This window comes from Vollenhovia emeryi, unplaced genomic scaffold (assembly GCF_000949405.1).
Source record: "Vollenhovia emeryi isolate VEMERY1.0 unplaced genomic scaffold, V.emery_V1.0 DF939279.1, whole genome shotgun sequence".
NCBI lineage: Eukaryota > Metazoa > Arthropoda > Insecta > Hymenoptera > Formicidae > Vollenhovia > Vollenhovia emeryi.
The window spans coordinates 25,099-35,567 of NW_011967087.1; the positions used below are offsets into that span (position 1 = coordinate 25,099).

Here is a 10,469-nt window from a genome sequence, read left to right on the forward strand (position 1 = left end):
AATTGACACTATCTGTATTGACGCTGTACACGATAAAAGATCATATGGAAAGGTGAAAATAGATGTCTAGATGATAATTGTAGTGTTATATAAGAGACGCTCAAACATATTATGTTTACGTTTACGTCAAAATGACTACATTATGACGAAACAATATTTATTGTCTTACTCGAAAGAAATCTCCGAAATAAAACGTTGTTTGGTAGCATGTATTGCAATTTCTGCATATTTTAAACGTTTGCAGTTTTCATAATCGCATTTATTTTGCTATACAAATTATTTTTATATTTTAACATATAAGTTTCTTCGATACTTCTTTCACTTGTTGCATATACATCCTTTATCTTGCGTTCGAACAATTCTTTCATAGAATATTTTACGATTTATATAAAGTCGTTATGTTAGATGACTCATCCTGTACATACATATATATGTATAGAATGAGTCATCTAACATAAGGACTTTATATATATAACGACTTTATATATATGTACATATATACAGGATGTTATGTAATACCCGCTTCACCTCTTATTACGGATAGAACAAACTAGACTGATTGTGAGTTGAAAAGTCCTCTACTATTTTGCAATTTTGCAAAAGTTAACGAGTTATTAATTATTAAAAATCGCTGTCTTAGCCCGGCCTAACGTCCAATTTAAACGCGCGGCGAGATGCGGCCGTCCCACGATCGGCGTTGCTAGGCGCGCGAGGAGTTGTTTATTATACGTAGCCGTTACCGTGTGTCAGATTTTCGAAGTTTATTTTTATGCCTTAAATGGCCAGAACTATTTCTTAAACCTGTCAAGAACTCTGAAACTATTGTAAATCTATACAGAACTCTTAAAAAAATAAAATTTTAAATAATGAGGAACTAACTTCACAGAGGTTGTGTCATAAAAAACCTCCGCGCGCCTAGCAACGCCAATCGCGGGACGGCCGCATCTCGTCGCGCGCTTGAATTGGGCGGTAGGCCGGGCTAAGACAGTGATTTTTAATAATTAACAACTCGTTAACTATTTCGAAACTTGCAGAATGGTGGAGGACTTTTCGACTTAGTCTAGTCCACTCTATCCGCAAATAAGAGGTGAGGCGAATATTACGTAACACCCTGTATATTCCTATTCAATATCATTTTGTTTTAGTTTTGCATTTATTCCCGTAGAGAGTAATTGTTTACTTTTGACATCAAACATCAAAATGACAGTCTAAATCAAGGCATGGAACATTTTGCAGTCAAATTATCATCATTTGGCCATTATTTTGACTACTCATATCTTTCATCAATTTGATAGCATTTTGACGTCACTTTGATTCGGCTGTTTTCACTGGGTATTTTCGGCGCGGTTAAGAGAGAACCTACCAAACCAAGCAAATTACTGAGCGTTATCGAACACTGTCGAGACGAGATTATTATACGTTGAAAGTGTAGCAGACACAACATTGCTTGCATATTTAATCATGCTTTTCCAAGTACAGAGGGGAAAGAAGGCAACATAACCTAATCGTCGGACCAGCTTCTGCGCTACTCGCATTCATTTTAGGTCGTTAGACGATGCGACAGTTGCTTTGAAATCCGTCACAGAGGGATAATGTTGCAAGCAAGTATGTTACGCGGTACGGACAGATTCGTGCAAATACCTGAAACAATGTGCAGCCGAGCCTGCGGGGGCGGGATAAGGGGCCGAGTGGTGCGCAATTTACGATTTCATGCGCCGCCGACGGCGGTGGTGACGGCGACGGTGGCGGATGCGGCTCCGTACTTTTTCTTTTTTTTTCAGTAGAAACGTTTTAACGCGGTGTGCCCAGGGCACCCCAGTGCTCGGCGGCGGGTCATGCATAATGTGGATAGGTGCCGAGATGAGGTGGCACGTGTCCGGAGGCCGTGTGATGGCCGGCGTACAAGTTGGCGCCCGGGCTCGTCGACCAGTAGCTCGATGCCGATTGGAAGAGGCCGCCGGGAACGGAAACCGAGACCGACGCCGCCGGCGGTGGCATTAGGTTCAGCTTGGCGTGGCCGTAACCGGACATGAACAGCTCGCTCTGGTATTTGTATGCCGCCGGATCGGCCGCCGCCGGCTGCGTTGCGGCTGCCAGCCCCTGGAAATCGAACTTGTACGCGTACCTCTTGCCGTGCACCTTCGTCATGATGTTCTTGTCATAGTAGTACCTGCAAACAAACCGGGCGCGCTATTCAGACTTTACGTCGGGCTCTGAACGGTGGGCGGATCTACGTTTTCAGGGGTTCGAAGGCTAATAATCGTGTGGATTTTTCTTTCAGAAAATTTGTCTCAAAAACTATTTGACATCCAGAACACCCTAGCCCTTTTTCGTCTTGTCATCTTATTTGACATCCTCAAGGTCTTGATTTGTATTTTAATATTATTTCATACGAACAAATACGATAATAAACCATGTACAAATTATAAGTGATTCGAAAGACAGTTTGTTATTTGATCGCTGTTCTCGAAATCGCGTATAAATATCGCGTACGCGTTATATTGTATATACAGGGTGTACTAAAACCACCGGATATTCTTTCCATCATAAATTCTTTAGAAACTTTCAAGATGAAAATTCTAATACAAAAATGTCGAGGCTATAATAGTTTTTAAATAACAAGCGATTATATTTCACAAATGAGAGACCTGAGATTTTGCGCGCTCAGGCACGGCGACATGACAAGTGATAAAAGTGTTCCTATGAATGTCACCCGATATTGAACGACCACTTTGACAGCTGCAACATTTTGAAGATACAAAATGTTCCAAATTTTTACTTGAATTAAACGAAAAGGGGCGACATTCACAGAAACACTTTTATCACTTGTCATGTCGCGTACCTGAGCGCGCGAAATCACAGGCCTGCCATTTGTGAAATATAATCCCTTATTATTTAAAAGCTATTACAGCCTCAACATTTTTATATTAGAATTTTCGTCTTGAAATTTTCTAAAGAATTTACGATTAAAAAGATATCCGGTGGTTTTAGTACACCCTGCATATCTATTTTTTTTTTAATTGAATTGTGTACGACATCGTTTGTTAAATATTTCGTGATGAAAAGATATCGAGTCCCAAGCTCAACGTCTTCAACGCCGACATTGAAAATGAACGCTTGCCCGGGAGTTCTTACACGATGACTAGAGGGATGTCAAAAAGAGCAATCGCGTAATATAATCAGTGGATCTGATGGAAAAATAATAGCCGCGTCTACCGTCGGTCTGACTGTCGGTGATTGAAATTTCTCCCTCGTCCACCGCCTCCCCGAGTCCCGGAGACACCGACACATGCACACGTGCGCGCGAACCAGCGTGGAACATCCGAACGTTCATGCGTCGAACGAATTTACTTTCACCCCGAAACTTCGTCAAAACATAAATGATGGCCCGTTAATGGCTTTTCCATTTGACACTCTCGAAAAACGCGCCGCTGCGGCCGTCCGTCGCGAAACGCGGACGCGGCGAGTCGGCGTGGCGCGGCGGCAGAGCTCGCGGCTACCCCGAAACTCACCTCAGAGCCCTCGACAATTTGTCGTAATTCATATTAGGCTTGGATTTCCTCTCGCCCCATCGTCTCGCCACCTCGTCGGGGTCGGTCAACTTGAATTCACCGTTGGTTCCTTCCCACGTGATGCACGCGGCGTTACTCGAGTCCGACAGGAGCTCGAGTAGAAACTGCCAGAGCTGTATCTGTCCGGAACCAGAGCTCGCGAGCCGACTACTCGTCGCCCCGAACATTTGGTAGGGATCTGCGGGGCACAACAAAGTCGGTGCTTCACAAGTTTCGCATTTAATTTCGTTATGTCGCTCAACATATACTCGTATAGAAGGTAATTTCACTCTCAACCACGGTCAAATTTATCATCAGCATGGACATTGTTGAAATTGCTCCCCCTCTCCCCTCTCAGGATACTCTATATCGCTAGTTTGTCAATTAAATCCGTAAGAACACGTTCAGCAAAATGTTTGCGTGATCCGTAGCTCCGTTTTCGCCCTGCGAATGAAGCGCGAATGATGAAATTTTTCGCAGTTTCACGTAGGATATGCCTATCCATTACACGGTTGTTTTTCAAGAGCTCCCGTATCACCCTTTAAAAACCTTACAATGCGTCATCACCGACGCTCACGACCGCTCAGACATGAAGGGCTCTACAGCCCATACAAAAGAACATAATCGCAACCCTACAATAGAATAGAGAATTCATTTGGATCACAATAATTTCAATTTGAAAAACTGTTGCCGAAGTAGCTCGAAAGGCGATGCGAGTCTTCTAAGCTTTTCAGAGGTTTAGACGAGCAACTCGATATATTGATTTTTATGGGTGTAGTATTGCAACGTGCAAAAGTACGTAACAGCTTGAAAGCTACAAACAATTTTTCTCAACATTAGCTACGGTTGAGATTTTGACTCTCTGAAATTGCTGAGAGATAATAAAAGTATCTCTTTTTGTAAATTGCATACGTAGATAGAGGAAGGTCCCCTATTATGAGATAGGCTCCTTGTATAAGATAGTGGGATTTCTGCTAAATTAATAGGCGTCATCTGTTGGTTCCGTCGTGTATTTATTGTCCTTGAAATGAAATCCATTTAGTGAAAGATTCATTGTTAGATCGTGTAATCGTTACGGAACAAGATTTGGGATTGAATTTGGATGTTGAAAACTTGCTATCTCATATTTAGAGATAGCCTACCTCATAATAAGGGACTTTCCTCTCTTAAAGTACATTCGCACATAATTTTTTACTTTACGTAAAAAGGAAATGAAGATAATTTACCAATTTATAGACAGTAATTGTAAATCAAGACTTGATGATTGAGATTGTACAATTTAACAATGGGCCTAATTAACTCACGTAAGGGTACCTCGCAATTTGTCGCGGAGAAAAAACGTCATGGACTTTCTAACGAGTAAGTTAAACGCCCCGATTTAATGATCATGACAGTCTCTCTGAAAGAGCAAAGAGGAACTCGAACGCGAGAACTCCAAGACGAGCCCCATAAAAATACAAGTCGAGCGATTATGAAAGGGGGACAGACGCGGATGATGGGGACGGATTCGGAATTGCCGGACCTCAAAGGTCGTTTCGCTCGATGAATTCGCTGAATGCGTGCCGGAGTGATCGCCTTTCGATCGAACGGTAATTCACTTACAAGTTAATAATGGGAAGGGGCGCGGTACACCCATTTATCTGCCGGGAACGAGGGAACTGACGGGAGAAATACGGGGATACGACTACGCCCATGGATTCGAATCTCTTTTCTCATCGCGACTCGAAACTCCGTGGAATCGATGACGCGCGAAGTAACAGTGACCTTGTTTGATTATCGCGTAGATACCAAAGTCCCCTTTTCAGGTGAAAAGGGACCTTGTATTCCCAGTCCTAGATTTGCGCCATTTTGAATCATCGGTTTAATTTGTAATTCAGAACTAGAGAACTCTATGCATAATTTATCGTAGTATAGAAAACATATGCAGAACATTAAATCTGTAAATACAAAAAGTATCTATATACCTTTATTGTCTATAATTTGTATTTACGGATTATACATATACAGGGCGGACCATTTTAATCCGTACACGGTAATATCTCCTCAGGTAGGGTTGATAACGGAAAATGACTCAGACAAAAGTTGTTGGGTTTCGAGAGGGACATAAGATAGTGTCATTAATTTAACCTTGAATAGTTGCTTGAAGGTTACGTGAAGGTCACCTTCAATTTTGTTAATGGAACCTCCTATTGTTTATTATACCATCTTCTTCTACTGATAAATATGAACAACTTATGTCCGAAACATTTTTCATTTGCCTAATACTTTTTGAGATATTCAAGAGAAAATTCGTAACTTTTTCAATATTTAGCTTATGATATCTCGAAAACTGTTTGTCGGAGGAAAAAGCAGTACAGGACTTTTTGACTTGATTTGATCTCAGGAATATGCTGTTGCAATAGTGCTCCAATTATTGAACATTTTTGTGTATGTTACAATAAAAGAATTACAAGCGCAAAAACTATATTTGACTGTGTCGGTAAAAAAGATGTCTGAAGGATCCCCTTAAAAGTTTCATATCTTGGAAACACTTGTGTCGAACTTTATCTCAGAGATCGATATTTTTAGATTAATAATTTTTTATCAACAGATAACTCCCGAAAATAGACATTTTAATTGGTTATTAATTAATAATTAAATCGGTCAGCTGGAAAAATACCTCTAACGAAAATTCATTTAAATTGGGTTAAGTGTGAGAGAATGCTTTAACTTCTCAAAAATATCTACCTACTACATACCAGGCTGCCTGAGATGGCTGTGCGTGTCCAGTGCTGTCTTTGATAAGCTGCTTCCATAGCCTGAAACATAATATTTTGCATCCATGCATTACTTCCCATCAAAAGTTTACAGGAAGAAATATATTTAATTTACAATCTGTCAACGAGTGATCTTTTTGTTCTAAAGATACTTTTCTAAAGACGGCGCGATTCATTTGAATCTCGGCCTGAGCCGTAGTTTTCATTCGTTCACGGACGCATAATTATCTGTCGAAGGAGACGCCAGATAATTTCCGAACACTTTCGTGTAACCTCGATGTCATTCGCGGTGGCTCGAGGATACTTCGATCGCAGAGCGAGACGGCACGCGGGGAAAGTCGTCGGTCCGAAGATGAAAAAGCGCACACTCGGTCGAGCGTTAGAATCCGTTAGAGAGGATTTCCGTGTAGGCAAACACACGGGTGCTCTGAGTGTGCTACGTGTACGTTTCTCTCCCCGTTCGTTCTCGTCGCCGTTGTCGTCCCCGTCGTGGCGTAGGCCTCCTCTTCTCCGTCTTATCGCACGAATTCTCTCTTCGCGCGCGAGCGTTTTTCGCCCGATAGCCTGGAGGTCACGTTCACGCACGGACGTGTGCAATCTGTTTAAGGGCACAATGCCCCTTAATTTCGGCTCGTTACACGCCCGCGGACGACAGCCTGCGAAGGTCAGTCGGTTGGCTCTGCGTCACTCGAAAATCGCGATTGTTTCCAAATTGGCTCGAGGACCGTCAACGCGCATTTTATTTATGCACTTTCAACGGTTTACTTCTGCACTTACGGCTCAATAATCCTCAATAATAAAAGCTGTAGGCATGAAATTTACGCGATCTTTTGAAAATGTTTTATTAGTTGTTGTGAATCTTTTTGCAAATGCAGTATACTTTATTATACGTGTTGCATTTTTCATCCATGTGACAAAGAGTTAGTAAGTAGTCTCTGAAATTATATTAGCAATAGCGTGACGTTAATGCTCACATTTTGTAGCCAAACACTCGTTTGTACCCGAAGAACCTTGGTGAGCGAATTCAAGTGTTGCGGTGTTTAAAAGTACATATTTTAGCTGTTTCCTCGAATAGACATCGCGAACTAAGTGCGGAGAATTGTACGAAATATTCGTTCGCGTTTATATTCTCGTCAACGTGTGCCGATTTGCGAAGATCAATGCGAACGGTGTTTCCCCCATGACGACAACATTTTCGACAACCATTTCCTCGATAGAGCATCGTCACGTCGGAATGTAGCGAGCCCCATGGGGCAGATGCTGCCTTTAAATAGCAGTCGGTGTCCGCTGTGTTAAACAATCTGATTTCGCCTCTGATTGGGAAGCGGGTACCGTCCTTGGACGAGGGTTTCGGCCGGCCGGGGACGGCGTACCCGGGTCTGCACGGGTCGTAGGGTCCGCCGCAATCAGTGTAGCCGCGGGGGCTTCGAGCCGTCGCGCGCGCTCGCCCCGCTAACGCAAACTCCGATACCGCGATCCCATCGCCAGCGTCCCATGTACAGCGGGTGTCATCGACAATAGCTTCATAGAATTCACATCACAGATTATAGGCGCACAGATGAATGCTGTCGAATCACCTACACCCGTTAGCCGGTTATCGTACTCGAGTATTGTAACACGACTATTCTTATTAGTACGAAGTTTCTCGTATTTGATCCTTATTTACGATTTTTTAATCAATTTGAGGTCGATTTTTCTCGATGAAAATATTGAGATATCAAAACTTGATGAAAAGTTGAAAAAAAACTCTTCGAGGTACTTCAAGCTTTCAAAACGATTTTTGAAATACTAATTGTAAGTGTAAACAGATTCTGTTTCTTGTTCAATAAATTTTACTCTTGGCCTCTACCTCTGTGTTTATTCGAGAATTATTTTCTGTTTCCATATTTAACGATAGATATGGCAAGCTTACAACAAATATTCGTCTCCTTACGATATTTTTACTAAAAGAATTTCAATTGCGGATCTTTTCATATTCAGTTTGCGAATAAAGAACAAGCTATTCTAGACAATATTTTAGAAATGTAGACAGTAATATAGACAGTAAATCGTTATTCCAGTCATAAGGCACTAACGCAAACTGGAATTTGCAATTAAACTTATAAACACTAACAAACGTACATACTTTGTTTGTTTGACCGAATAAAGGTGTCCAGGGAACGGGGATACTTAAGGAGATGCTGGAGTGATTCTGTACTTTTGCACCTTTCTAACCTAAAAACTGTCAGTTCGCGGAAACATTTGTGTAATATACAAATTAAATGGCTTACGTGTACAGATCGAAAGCAGCTCGCTATTCCGGCCAAATGAAATAATGGCATCACTGAAACTAAGTTTGTAAGTCTAATAAGAAACGATAGTGAGCCACACATACATACAGTACATGTAGTATGTGTGTTGCTCACTATTATTTTTTATTAGACTTACAAACTTAGTTTCAGTGATGTCATATTGTTCTTTAATTTAGCCGGAATAGCGAGCTGCTTTCGATCAACTGTACACGTGCCATTTTATAATATTTGTATATTACGCAAATCTTTACACGAAACAGACAGTTTTAAGTGCAAAAGGTGCGAAAGTGCAGAATCACTCCAGCGTCCCCTTAAAATCGCATTTCGTTAGTTCTGTGTACAGCCGACAATCCGAATCGGCGCGCAGTTCTGGCAGAAAAATAACCGCGAGGATGTCATCAGTAGTACTGTTTATTGCGATAAATATTACCACGTGCCTCGGTGGTCGAATTGGTGAGACGTCCGCCTAGAGTGTAGGTAGGTCCAGGTTCAAACCCTGGCCGAGGTATTATTTTTTGCAATGAATTTCCTTAATTAGAATTTGCCAGCCGTGGGTCGTCATGCAATTTTCTACATTAGTATACTTTGCTTCTTTAAACAGTCGCCTCTTCGTAACAAATGCGTCATCGAGAATCAGCGGGGGAGTAATCTAAGCGAAAATGTTTGTTGAGCATTGTTTTTACAAATCGATCTGGCGTATTGTATCGCCGTTCGTTTCGCGTCACCTCGAATCGGCGAACGCGCGCCCATTGTCGCGAGTATATCTGCGCATTCACGAGCAATTACGCAGGGCGGGGTAATCCCGTTAGGCGACATACAGCCTCTTCGAGGGAGGATCAAAGAACTCGTCGTCATTCCGTGCTGCTGCACTCTTTGGTAGCCTCGGACGCGTACAATGCCACACTCAGTGTCGCGACGCTGAAAAGAAGAGGGGAACCCCGGCGCGACTTTGGAGAAACTTTGGGCGCGTTCCAGCAAACACACCGACGCGGTCGAGACGAAATCCTCTCTCGTTTGTTCGGTCATTCCTGTCGTATCGTTCCGCCACGCTAATTTTGAGATGTCGCTAACCAGAACTATCGGAGTCGCGTCCAAATCGCACGGATATTTTAAAACTACATCTCACGAGGGTGGAATAAGGATTCGAACATTTCATGGTATTGACACGTAATTGACTCTCTCATCCATGTCATAAAACACGGATGGGCACCGTCTGACTTGCTTCGTATTCACAATTGAAGGCAACGGTTTCGTTCAGGACTCACTCGGAGGTTTGAGAAGCAGGAACACGTTCACAGAGTTTTAACAAAATTACATACGGTTTTTCATTTTCATTAATTGTACAGAATCTTTTACTTCTATGTTCATTAACTGCGGAATTTTATCAGCAATTATTTTGTATCCAATCACATCAAATTTACACGCTCCTCGAAATTTTATATGAATTTGCGCCGATGATGACACTGTGATGTCGAAACGTTCACCCTTGATTTTTCAATATATGTAGGTATTATTATTCCATCTTTCAAATTGCTCGTTTTTGTTCTTATTTATTGGCCTGTTTTTAATCTTATTAATTGTCTCATGGTATTACTTCAAAGCTTCGTTAATGTTTGTCTCGATGAAAATAGAGCATCTAATGCCATTTTTATTATTATAATTGACAAAAGAACATTTTAGTTTAAGTCACAATCACATGGAGCACCCTTGATATTAAATTCTGATTCTTTATTTAACAACAAACTATAATTAACAATTAACTTGAGTTTTGTCCGTAATTTTATTATGTATTTACATACTCGAGTCGAAATTTTGGTACTATTTTGACACTTTTAAAGATAATTTGGTAAATATATCGATGAAGGAAGCCA

At 41.5% G+C, this 10,469-nt stretch overlaps 1 protein-coding gene across 4 annotated transcripts in view; it reads right to left on the reverse strand.

The window, feature by feature from the left end:
* Positions 1 to 688: 688 nt before the first annotated feature.
* The window catches only part of LOC105559348 (transcriptional regulator ERG homolog), a 93,865-nt gene continuing 84,084 nt past the window's right edge, over positions 689 to 10,469 (reverse strand). For all 4 annotated transcript variants that reach the window (XM_012007564.1, XM_012007563.1, XM_012007565.1 and 1 more), the window contains 3 exons: positions 6,290 to 6,349; positions 3,513 to 3,750; positions 689 to 2,170 (listed from right to left, as the gene is read on the reverse strand). In XM_012007564.1, coding sequence (XP_011862954.1) covers positions 1,834 to 2,170; positions 3,513 to 3,750; positions 6,290 to 6,349 — 635 coding nt within the window. In that variant the 3' untranslated portion in view covers positions 689 to 1,833. The remainder of the gene's footprint in view (positions 2,171 to 3,512; positions 3,751 to 6,289; positions 6,350 to 10,469) is intronic.